This window comes from Ovis aries, chromosome 4 (genome assembly GCF_016772045.2).
Source record: "Ovis aries strain OAR_USU_Benz2616 breed Rambouillet chromosome 4, ARS-UI_Ramb_v3.0, whole genome shotgun sequence".
Taxonomy (NCBI): Eukaryota; Metazoa; Chordata; class Mammalia; order Artiodactyla; family Bovidae; genus Ovis; species Ovis aries.
Window position 1 is genome coordinate 40,388,476 of NC_056057.1, and position 12,988 is coordinate 40,401,463.

Genomic DNA, 12,988 nt, shown 5'->3' on the forward strand with positions numbered 1-12,988 from the left:
CCACTTGGTGCGAAGAACTGACTCATTTGAAAAGACCCTGATGCTGGGAAAGATTGAAGGCGGGAGGAGAAGGGGACGACAGAAGATGAGATGGTTGGATGGAATCACCAACTCAACGGACGTGAGTTTGGGTAAACTCTGGGAGTTGGTGATAGACAGGGAGGCCTGGCATGCTGCAGTCCATGGGGTCTCAAAGAGTCGGACACGACTAAGCAATTGAACTGAACTGATATACACATATACACACACACACACACACACACATGTGTACACACACGTGCACATACACACACCTATTTAAGTAATATATTTAGTGATTCCATTCAGAATTGAATGGACATACTGTAATACTCTAAAAGTAAGTTCTTCATGAATTGAAGATCTTTCTGCAGCTTGTAACATGAACTAGAATCATTAAAAAACAATGGCAATTACACAAAAACGTTTGGAAAATGCCAACAATGCTGTGTGAAAGCATCTGTGATTCAGTGGGCATGAGGTGGAAGTCTCAAACACTGTTTCCTCTTGAGGAAGTGTCAACAATACTGATTTTATAGAGACTGAAAATTTTTTTGCTGTACGAGAAAGATGACCAGAACGCCTGATTCTAAGCTTTTCAGAAAATTTACGTTCAAGAACTGACTTAAGAGATGAAAATTTCTAACTATGACTGGGTAAATGGTATTGAAAGTGCACTCCTGCCATAAACAACTCAACAAAATGAATTCTTGAAAGGAAGATGGTAGTTAAAAATATGACTAAGATAAAGACTCCAAAAATCAAACTTAAAAGAAGATTGCAATTCATGGAATTTGTTAGCTTGGATCCAGTCCATATAGAGGTGTAAGATGATATGAGCAAAAACAGTTTTCTAAGAGTATATGAATTACCATGGATTGTGAGAAAATGGTGAATGAAATAAGCAATCTTACATGTTCTTGATGGGGTTCAGTGAGTCACCTGCCATGTTATTGACAGAAAAGACATATGTATGTGTGGTATATTTTCATTTTAAGGTGAAGTTAAGTGGCAGGTATTTGATTCTATAATTTTAAGATTTCCTTTTAGGTATTTGTTTAGTTTTTTATCTTCATGTGTATTCTTTATCTAATTATTACACTTTCAAAGTCATTTAACATTCTTTCCCTAACACCCTACCATAGGGAAATGTAACATGTATTGCATAAGTTCACTGTATTCCAGATCAAAATGAAAATCTATCATTAGTCAGTTTTTCTCTTATGATTTCTTGTCAGTTGCAACAATATATTTTTATGTTTGTTTTCTAATGCTATTACAGGTATAAAATGTTCTTGTAGGTGGATATTTGAAAACGTCTACATGCAAACCAAAGCACAGATTTTATATATATAATTTTTGAAGTTATTTAGCTATAGACTAAAATGTACTATGTAAAAATATAATAACAGATAAATTATTTTAAATAATTTTATAGCATCTTTTAAAAATTTGTTTTATAAAAGTTATTTCCCCTCATTTAAAATTATTTAAAAGCTGTTGAAATGTTAAGAAATAAGTGACTAACTTGAACTATCTAAAACTGCAAGAAAATTGAGGTTTCAAAATATATGGCCTGGGAGTGAAAAATCTTTATTTATTCTTAGAAAATCTGTGTATTTCTCTTTATTTGATGCTTATACATGGGGCATTATAGTTAGCATGAACATGGTAAGAAGGAGTTTTAATATTATTTCTTAATGGAAATAAAATAGTTCAGAGTTCTAACTTTATTTTTTGTATTGTAAAACATGGTAACACTTAATGTGTTGAAAATTTTAAGTACTTTATTCTCAGTTAAAAGATTTTTGTATTTATCATTCTTCTTTAGAAACACTTTTTTTTTAGAAACACATTTTTTAGTGCGCAACAAAAATCCAATATAATACTTAGCTGTAGGAATGATGATTTTAAGAGTTAACACATTTTAGTTATTTTTGTCAAGATGATATATCAGAAGCATATTCTCTATTATATTAATAGTTTCTTAAAAATTAAAAATGCTTATGCAAGCAAATCTATTTAGGAAACATTGACTTATATAAAGCTAACTAATAGTGGGATTTTCATAGGCTTTAATAAGTTTCAATGCTTTATAACTCAACAAGAAAGGATATATATGTAAAATTTCCCAAACATTTGATTTCAGATCCTTCTTTGCTAGCAGGATCTCTTGGGGTTGTGATTTGTCTATTGCATTTTAGGACATGTCAGTTTAGAATACGCTTTTTATAATTATAAACTTTGGAAATTAAAAATGATATTTCAAGTATAATCATATATAACCACAAAAAAAACCCTTCCAACATTCTGTGTACTTACAAAAATAATAAAATCTTCATAAATAAGCCAAGTAATTGTGTTGTATATTGATTGTGCTTGTTGAAGCCCTCATTTTTCTACATTTCATGTAGAATAACATGACACCATTTCAAATTTTACTCTATCTTGTATTTAAATCTACAGCTATAAAAATTTAATTTTGTTTTGTCTCATTTCGCTATCAAAATTGTAGGTTCAAATATCCTCGTTTCTGTATACGTAATAATTCATCTGTTTTTACATTATCTTCCTTGGTTAAACCATGTACCTATTCTTTAAAAGCTGTATAAATAGTAGTATTCCTTCTTTTCATTCAGCTATTTTTTTCAGGGCCTTTGTTTTTGATAAAGCAAGAAAACGATGCCTCTGGTTCCCTTTCAATAGCATGTCAAGTGGAGTAAAAAAAGAGTTTGGCCATGAATTTGACCTCTATGAAAACAAAGGTAACTGGCTTTTCTCTAAATATTTCATAATGAAATGAAGTATAAAGTATATGTAATTACCTGCCACAGTGCTCTTTCTAACTGATTTTTCCATCATATCCTGATCTGTTATGCAGTCGATTCATCCATTAAGCCAGATGACACTAACGTCTTGACTGTTTTCAGTGTGGCCCTTTAAAAAGAGCTTTTCCCAAATTTTCCATAATTAGATTACCCCCTCTCTCTTTGTTTATTTCTAGTAACATCTCCTGGGACTGATATTCTCCACATTCATTTTAGAATATGCCACTTTAAGTTATTAGTTTAAGATGTTTTATATATCTATATTAGTTTAAGACATTATATATATATAAATGTATAAATGTATATTTATACAGTATTCTAAATTTTAACAACTTTTCTCTAATAACTAAATTTTAATCTATGGATAATTAATCTAAGTTATACTTATGATGGCTGATAATAATAAAATGTGGAGGTTTTGACAACTTAATTTGATCTATTGCTAGTTATATACTTAAAAAAATCTTTAAAAGAATTGAGACCATATTATTTGTTAATTTGTCTATGCTGGTAATTTGATACTGTATTCTCAAGGTATTTACTTTGCTCAAAAGCAGATTTATATCAATAAAATAATCTCTCATCACATAAAATAATAATCATGAATTATGTTTTTGATAATACTGTGTCTCAATTTTAATGTTTTGTTATATCATATTTTCATAAATTTAGTTATTTAGTAATACACAGACATTTCTTTGTTAATAGGGAAAATGCTTAGATTACATTAAAATTAATTCATGTTAGAAAATAAGATGATCTCTATACACCTCAATAATTCTATAAATCCTAAACATGATTCATAATCTTGTGTAAAACCATCTTCAGTCTTCTGGGTTGCTAATTGAATATACTGTTATTTGATAGGAATATACAGCTTGTTTCTATTTGATTGTCCTATAATTTGGTAGCCAATCTGTTAGAAAAAATATGGAAAATAATAATCAGCATAATGTAATTGTCACATACATACACATACACGAAAACCCACACAATTTTACTGATATAAAGACAATCAATAGCATTGGCATATATACACTACCATGTGTAAGCTAGATAGCTAGTTGGAAGCTGCTGTATAGTACAGGGAGTCCAACCTGGTGCTCTGTGACGACCTATATACACTTATGGCTCATTTGCATTGTTGCATGGCAGAAACCAACACAACTTTGTAAAACAATTATCTTCTAATTAAAAAAAAAGAATCAGATCATTTATAACAAAATGATCAGTTATTTCCATTACCTCAAAGTAACTGCTTGAATTCAAATAGGTTTACAAATTTTTATTTTTAATATTTTCTTAAAATGGGCTCTGCACTTAAGCAAATAATTGTGCCAAATTAAATTTGCCTCATCAATTGAGTATGTAGAATAATCTGCATTAAACAGGTAGACTAATCTCTAGAGTTTCCCAGGTATATCCTCAGAAAATTAAAACTTCTCAATGGTCTGTTGTTTGTTTGTTTTGGATTACTCTAAATGCATTATTTTGAAAATATTAATTGAAGTTTTAGGCAAGAAATTTCAGTATTTGTGGTGGTTTATAAGCATTAGTTACTTAAAGATTCAAATGGAATTTTATATTTTTATATGTAATATATACAGCATATATTACACATGGTTATAACATTTTTCTTTGCTTTCTTTTAATAGACTACATTAGAAACTGTATCATTGGTAAAGGTGGTAGCTACAAGGGAACGGTATCTATCACTAAAAGTGGCATCAAATGCCAGCCCTGGAATTCCATGATACCACACGAACACAGGTAAGTCTAGCACGAAGAAAAGAGGATAGAGCCTTTCTTGGACGGGTCTGTCAGCAGGCCCGGGTTAGTCCTTCAGATTAATCCTACAGCTCTGTAGTAGTTTAGCCAACTTTGCTGAAGTGTCTTAGTCTAAGGCTTATCCGAATTAATAACTGATATTTAGCCAAAGAATAAAAAATATATATCATAAAGATGTAGCTTAACATTATTTCACCACAAAACCTCAATTTATAGATCTTGGTGTTTGGGAAGAAATAATAAAAAAGTAATACAAACTTTTTTCCTTCTTTTTGCCTGTGAGAAGGCACAGCACTCTGCAGCTGGAGTGGAGAGGTTGCCTGGGCTAAGTTGGAGATGGAGAAATTCTCATCTTCCCCAGGAGCCAAATGTTGTTTAACCATGGTAGTTCTCAAACTTGGCTGCACATTAAAATCGCTAAAAGCCCTTAATGAATCCTACCACTTGGGTTTCAATACAGACTGATTAAATCAGAATCTTTTGGGAGAAATAACCCAGGCACCAGTTTTTTCTATAGTGCTTTGCTAAAAATTAGTGTCTCAGATGACCAACTTTCCCTTTTCACCTAGCACCTAATGACTGGAGAAAACTTCTTATTTCTTAGAAATTAAATGTCTATAGTTAAGAGAAGGATTGTGTTCATTATAACAGATGAATACTATTTAAAGTTGAATAAATATCCATAGGCTCATTAGTCTGAGAGTTTTAAACATCATGGAGGAGAAACAGATATCTACTCATTAGAGAGCTAATATATAGCCAAAGTTTCTCAAGACTTATTTTGGAAATAATTTTAACAGGAACTAGTTTAAAATAGCTCTAGCTGGTTATTAGATGCACTGGAAGATATAGATTACCATGTGCCTAGTACCTGTTTAAACAGTATACCTAGGTTATCTCATTTAATCCTCTCAAGAACCACCTGTGTGCTCAGTCACTAAGTCGTGTCTGACTCTTTGTGGCCCTATAGACTGTAGCCTGCCACACTCCTCAGCCCATGGAATTTTCTAGGCAATAATACTGGAGTGGGTTACCATTTCCTACTCCAGGGGATCTTCCCAACCCAGGGACCGAACCCATGTCTCTTGTGTCTCCTGCATTGACATCACTAGCACCACCTAGGAAGCCCCCAAGAACCACCAAGTAGGTGATTTTATTAGTTTTATTTTTTATATGGTGAAACTGAATGGCAAAGATCTTAGTAAGTTTTCAAAGTTACACACAGCTAGCAAGTGGTATATCCAGAATCTGAGGCCTGCCAGTGCCACTCTAAAACCTGTGCTTTTAACAACTTTAGGGCCTTAAATACTCAGCAAATCAGGAGGATACATACTGTGACTTCTTTTTGCAATAGTGGTGATTTACTTGCCTTGATGAACCCACTTTGTTCATTTTCATTCATTTGGTGGGGAATAATCATGCAAGATGATTTACTTCAGTAAACAGAGACAGAGTTCATCGGTCCACATGTAAAGAAAAAGGGTTGGTTGGTTGGTCTACACTGGGATGAAATCGTTGATGCTGGTCTAGTTAAAGCCAACCAGCAAGCGTCCCAGTGAATCAGCTTTACAGTGTTTGTATAACAGAAAGCAGCTAATTATTTTTGTCAAATTCATTACTTATAATTATGCATGAATACCTCCAAAAATAGTTTTATCATTATAGTACAAAGCAAACAATATAATTGGTTTTGTCCTCTTATAGGATTTGCATGGTGCCAGTCCCTGCATAGTGAGGAAAACATTTTGCTTAAATAGATGGATCTAAGAATTTCATGAACAAAGGAATAGTGTTTGAAATCGATCCTACTGTAGTCAAGGAGAGTGCACTGGACTGACCCAGCAAAGGTCTTATTTCAACCCAAATTCTCTATGATTGTGATTCTCTGCTACAGGAAGGAGTACATGTGAAATAGATCTCCCTGGGAACTAGCTTCCCAGTCCAATCAGCTATTTTATCAACAAACATTTCCTTATGATATAGAGCTTTAAGGAAGAGAAAGACTTCATAGGTTAATCAATTTTTTTGTATTTAATGGGAGCAACACATTTTCATCAATTAGTGGCTATTTGGAATATCTAAATGATAGGTTAACACTTTTAAAGTGATAACTTAAGATTAATTGTATGGAAAGTGGAAAAATAAATATATATCTATATATGTCTCTGTCTAGAAGGGTGATTTATTGTGGACTCCCTAAATTGAAATATTTTACAAGTGGCTTAATGGGAAGATGATGATAGATGATGAAATTAGTATAGAAGCTTAACTAGAAAATCAGGTGACCTGATATCTGCGTCTGTATCCTTCACTGGCCACCCAGCATTCATTAAAGAAGCAGATGATGGAATGGATCAAGCTGCTTATAAACAGAGTTCAGATTAAAAGAAAAGAAAATGTGGCTACCACCCAGAAGATCTAATTTATATTTCCAAGTATATTTGGATATAAATCAATTTGACATATTCTTTCACTTATCTCTCTAAAAATAAGCTTTGTTCACAAGGACAAAGAACCAAAAATAGTATGCATGTGAGTAAAATTTTATTACAGAGCTTATTGCCTGGCACAGGGCATGGGTGTAATAGATTTTCATAAATATGTGCTGAATGAACACATAAGAACAAAGAACAGGGTTAGGCTTCATCACTTGGTCAAGTATGATATGTTAAAGAAAAGCACAGAACACTAAAGAATGCCAGTTAATTTGGGTGAAAGTTATATATACCAAAGGATGAAGAGAAGAGATGACGCAGACTGCTCTTTACCCTGCGTGTCCTAAGGAGGAGTTTGATATGCACTGATACAGAATTGTGGAAAGTAGCACATATTTTTCTCTTCTTCATTTCTATTAACTCTGTTGGGAAAACTTTATTCTTTTACCCATACCTATTCTAGATTTTCACTCTATCTCTCTCCCTTCCTACTTGCATCTTTCCTACTAAACTGTTGACTTATGCATTCATTACTTCTTCACAGCTTCTTTTTCACTTTACAAATCTACTGGAAAGGTATATGTTTGTGTATGTGTAGTGTATTTGTATATGTGTTTTGTGTGTGTGTGTGTAACAAAAGATCTCTAAAACTTCAGGTATTTTATATGTGTGCATTAAATCGTCTAGGTTTTTAAACTTCATACATGAAATGATGAAAATAAAGGAACTTATAACAATCTAATTCACTCCATTCATTTTGTAAGTCAAGTTGAAAACCCAAAAAGCAAGTAAATTGCCTAAGGACTAGTGTTGTATACCAGTCAAGTGAAATGTATAGGGCAACTATGTAGATTTTCATGATTAACAATAACCTATTCTTATTACTATAGTAAGCCAAACTTTTACGAAAGAGTTATAGGGGGGTTTTTTAAGGTAGATTTGGTTAAAGCAATGCTTTATGAAAAAAATATAAAGTAAAATTCAGTTTTGATTCTATCAGAAAAATGAGTATTTCATTATAAATTTACTATGGAAAATTGGATAACTGGCAAAAATGAAAGGAAAATACATTTCATGCAATGGCACAAAGATTATCTTAATTTATTCTGGAATAATAGAGCTAAAACTAAGACAAAAGATGCCATTGTTTTCCTTGAAAATTAAATACTGTTAAGAACTGTAAAGTCATGATAAACTTTAATCATAATTTGTATCAATCATAAGACCAAATGTTTAATTATTATTTTCCAGTATTTAAAATGCTAGTGAAATAAGAATTAAACTATTTTGACATTTCATAATGTTAATGATACTTAATTCATATCTTGAAATTGTTTAGTTAGTAGTAAGTCTCTTAGACTATTTTTGACCAATAATTTATATTTTCTGAGGACTTTATTGTATTTCATGTCCATGTCCAAATTAAATGATTTCTTTGCAAAATGTTGCTTGGTACCCAAGGCATGTTCCTATTTATTATGTGCTACAGCATAATGAAAAATCATTATTTCTTAACTAAAAGTTTAAGTGCATAGGAAACATATTTGAATAGCATTTACTGACAGACTAAAAGCTTTGGATTTGACTGTAGTTTAAGTACCATTTAGAACTCAGAGATCAGTAAAAGTAGAAATTAAGCTTTATGGAAAACATTGTACTGAATATTGAAAATACAGTTGGATTTTCCAAAAAAGTGCTTACTAATGTTACCTGCAGATATTTTTACTTATGCTATTTATATGTGCAGTCTAGGAGACACATGCAGTATCACTGAGGCCAAGGTCACAAGCAGTACAAAAGAATAAAGAGAGCTTTGGAGTTTTCTGCTCTTATGTTGAAATACTTTATGCTGATAACAAAATTATAACTAGGGCATTAGAAATTTTAAACAAAGGTACTGTATTTCAGTCTATGGCCAAATACTATGAACTAAGCCTGAAAGCACCGTGCTCCAGTCACAGTGAAAACTTTAAAAATTTTTAAAGAGAATAGCATTTCTGTCTTTTACTATGACATCTAATAACTAAGTGGAGTGTGCTTAATAATAGGTAGCATTTATTAAGTCTCAGTTACTCTTGTCTCTTTGAACTTCTCAAAACAACCGCATGAGGTGTAAGATGTTACAAGTTATAGTTATACTCAGTGTACAGGTAAGCTAACAGGCTGAAAGAGGCTACATTGCCCACTGGGGTCTCCAGTTAGTAAGATAGAGCTGAAATTTGAGTCCGGGTTTAGTTTGAGTCTAAAATCTTTGTTTCTGTTACTTCATCAATTTGTTTATCACTTGTGAAGAAAAGGGGAGGGGTATTATTCATAAGAAAATATATTAAAAAAAAAAACCAAGTAATTATCTCAGATAAACAATGTAATAGTGAGAGATCAATGCCTAGTGCAGTGTTTCTACAGTTCTCTCCTCAGGGGCTCTCCGCTATCATTTGCTACCTTTAAGTGGAACTTTGAAACTATGGTTCAGTTAGGTTCTAGAATGATTAGCAAATTCAGAGGTGAATGATTCTTTATTGGTGCAGAATACGAGAATTCAGTTAGGTAAATGCCTATAAAATTTACAGTATTTTTAGAATGGATGGAAGTGATAGAATTAAAGTTAATATATATGGCTGTCTGAGATAGAGTAAAGAATTTCTCCACTTTCAGGAAAATATATCCACTAGTTAGTAAAATTAATAGGCCCCCCAAAGTTGCATGCTCTTATACTGTAATGATTATCATTTTAAAACTAGCTTTTTGCCTTCGAGCTATCGGGGTAAAGACCTACAGGAAAACTACTGTCGAAATCCTCGAGGGGAAGAAGGGGGACCTTGGTGTTTCACAAGCAATCCAGAGGTACGCTACGAAGTCTGTGACATTCCTCAGTGTTCAGAAGGTAAATGACCTGAATGCCATGTGGGGCACTCTGTTCCCCCTTTGTGTAAAACTGCAGCTCACATTAAAGGTTAACAGAATTGAATTAAATCACAGTGAATATGCTGTCCATTCAAATGCAACTGTAGATCATTATTTGAGCATTTTTATAGGATGTTTTAAAAGTTAAAAACTGATTATCATCAAATTAATGCAAAGTAATGGAGGGAGTTAGTTTGAATTTCAAAGGAGCCTGAGGTATCTCACTGGGTAGAGTAAAATTTGGGCTTCCTCATCAACTGTTTTGAGCTCATATACCTCAATCGACTCCCTCAATCTACTCACTGCAAAGGAGCCAAATGACACTTAGCCCTTTGTTTGTAACACTAATTCTATACATTCAGAACCTGCTTCTGCAGATGTTTTGTCAAGTCTATATTGAAGTGGTGTGGCAAGGGTATATAGAACCAGAAGAGAATAAAGAAGGGGGTAACTGAAATTTCGAATGCCCTGTATGTGTTTTGGTGAATATGTGTCTAGAACCAAATTTGACACGTAGTCAAATTTGACACGTAGTCTGGAACTAAGTATCTATAGATTCCAGCTGTCTTGAAGGCAGCCACTTCACATCTGCGTATTCATCTCCTCTCACAGCATGAAAGGGCACTATCCTTACTTTTCCAGTGGAAAATGAATGACTGAAGAGAAGGAAAAGTAACCATTTCAGCATTGTACGTGGTTTTATTAGTTTCTGGCTACATAATAGCTGGCTTTTTAGTTGTGCCAGAAACTAAAATTCTAAAAATCAAAATGAAACATGGATTAAATTCTGATAAAAATTTGGTAGGGTTTTGAAGTACTTGGGGTGGGGGTTACTGCTGGAATGCTGTCCAATTTTTATAGTAAGATATCTTGCTTGTTTGTTATTAACCAAATATCATTGAACTATTTCTTCCATAATATTAATTAAATATTAGGTTGATATTTATCACGTTACAAGGCCGTTGTCAGCTAATTGTCACAGAGAAGTCGAATTTGTTTTTTGTTGTTAGTTAGTTTAAAATTCTTGAATTAATGTGCCAGAGCCAGTCCCAACTCTGTTTGTAAATTCTTACTTTCCATTCCATATCATATTCTGTTCACTATAACTTCTTCATTGTTTTCTTTTCTTTTAAAAATAATAAACTGATCTGTGATAACGTTATGAATAAGTCTGTTTTGTATGAATAAGTCTGTATTTAATATCTGTCTTACGTTTGCACATGGAAGAAAACCCTACTTTTGGGGATTTCTCCGCTATCACAGTTTCTTAAGGTTGGAAATTATTGGCAAAGAGTTTTATTTATTGGTTTTGTTTGACCTGGGACAGTGTTTTCAAGGAAAGGCAAACTGGTCAAACTTTAAACAGTTTAGCATTTTTTCTGTGTGCCTAGTCTGTGGGAATGTGATTTTTCAACCCTTGGTTTATAAGAAGAACCTTCATTGAAATATATTCACATAGCAAAAAATAAGTGTGCTAAAAAAATAAATGACTGGGAAAATTTCTGGTCATTCTTATTAGGGTATACATCTCGAATGTTTTTTTTTTAATGATATGAGATTATCACACCTCCCTTAGAAAAGGACATTGTTCAGTAGCACAAATGGCACTTGATGCTGTTGGTCACCGTGGCATCAAAGATTGCAGATATACTTTTTCTGGAAACTACTCAGTAGTCTGACAGTACTTGCAAAACTCTCCTGTGAGAGAAGTAAACCAACACCTGTCCTGGGGGCTAAATATATATCAGGGACTGTGAACTGAGCTTTGATATTTAAGCTCATACTAAAATGAGCAATGTTTTAGAAGGATTTTAATAAAGAAGATCTAAAATAAGAAGAAGCATAGTCAAACATTAATAGAGAAAGAGTTATTTACAAAATGGACAATACAAAATATGCAAAATAATGTATATATGATGTAAATTTCTATTAAAATATATATATAAGGGAAAAAGCCACAAAATTCACAATGTTTAAATAGTATGGGTGAGACATTTTAATATATGGATATTGCAAATGTCAAGTTCCAAAGGTTATTTATAGGAATGAAACATTGAAGATGCCATCATTTTGTATATTTTAAAATTAAAGTACCTGTAATCAACTTTGGACTATTTGGAAAAGGACAAGTAAAACAGTATATATTTTTTGAAATCTTTCTATATATTTTTTGAAATCTTTCTAACTATATTAAAATATTTGCTTTAAATAATTATCTGAAATTTTGAAATTTTGGTTCATAAAAATATATCTTATATTTAAAGATTGAAGTTATTTTCTTATAAGTTAAACCTTTGAAGTATATTAAGCATTCCAAAAGAAAATGAATACTCATTTATCACATTTAAAACCTTACATAACTATGTAAAGAAAATACTACCATTAATGTTTAATTCAAAGATTATGGAAAATTGAGGTATATGAAATCTGACTTTTTGCTTTAACATTTGCTTGGGATTTAAAATAAAAGCAATCATTTGTCATTGAAACAGGTTTTTAAAATGATAAATATTCAAGTAAATGCATTTTATTATTTTAAAATTATATAATTATATTTTTAAATACTTACACATAAAATACCAAATAATTCTGCCATAACTTTAAATGCATAATTCCTGTGTGGCAAAAGACTTATAAAAACAAAGATTTAAATAAAACTATTATTTATAAATGGGGGTTCGTGAGACTATTCATATTTTAAACATTCTGTTTTGCTGAAGTAATCACCAGCTTGGATTTATCTGAGAGATACTTTCAAAACAGTTGTTTCAGTCTGTAAACTCAGGTCACTTGTGACTTTATGACTGAGAAAAATGGAACAGAGCAATTTTTGAGTTTAGTTGGTTAGTATACCAGAAAGGTGTTAAATTAATCTTACTTATGATTAATGTGTAGCATGTGTACTTTTCTATTATCAATTAGGGCAGAACTATAATTAAAAAAAGATATTCTACTTATGAATAGAGATTTTGTTTGAATTTATGAGAACTGGGACATAATTTTTTTTTTTTAATT

General features: G+C 31.9%; 1 protein-coding gene across 2 annotated transcripts in view; it reads left to right on the forward strand.

Moving 5' to 3' along the window:
* Nucleotides 1-12,988, forward strand: part of HGF (hepatocyte growth factor) — an 87,582-nt gene that overhangs the window by 10,426 nt on the left and 64,168 nt on the right. Inside the window, exons 4-6 of one of the 2 annotated variants that reach the window (XM_004007806.5) lie at nt 2,671-2,783; nt 4,502-4,616; nt 9,811-9,953. In XM_004007806.5, coding sequence (XP_004007855.3) covers nt 2,671-2,783; nt 4,502-4,616; nt 9,811-9,953 — 371 coding nt within the window. The remainder of the gene's footprint in view (nt 1-2,670; nt 2,784-4,501; nt 4,617-9,810; nt 9,954-12,988) is intronic. The other variant, XM_027968556.3, reaches the window with a different exon arrangement.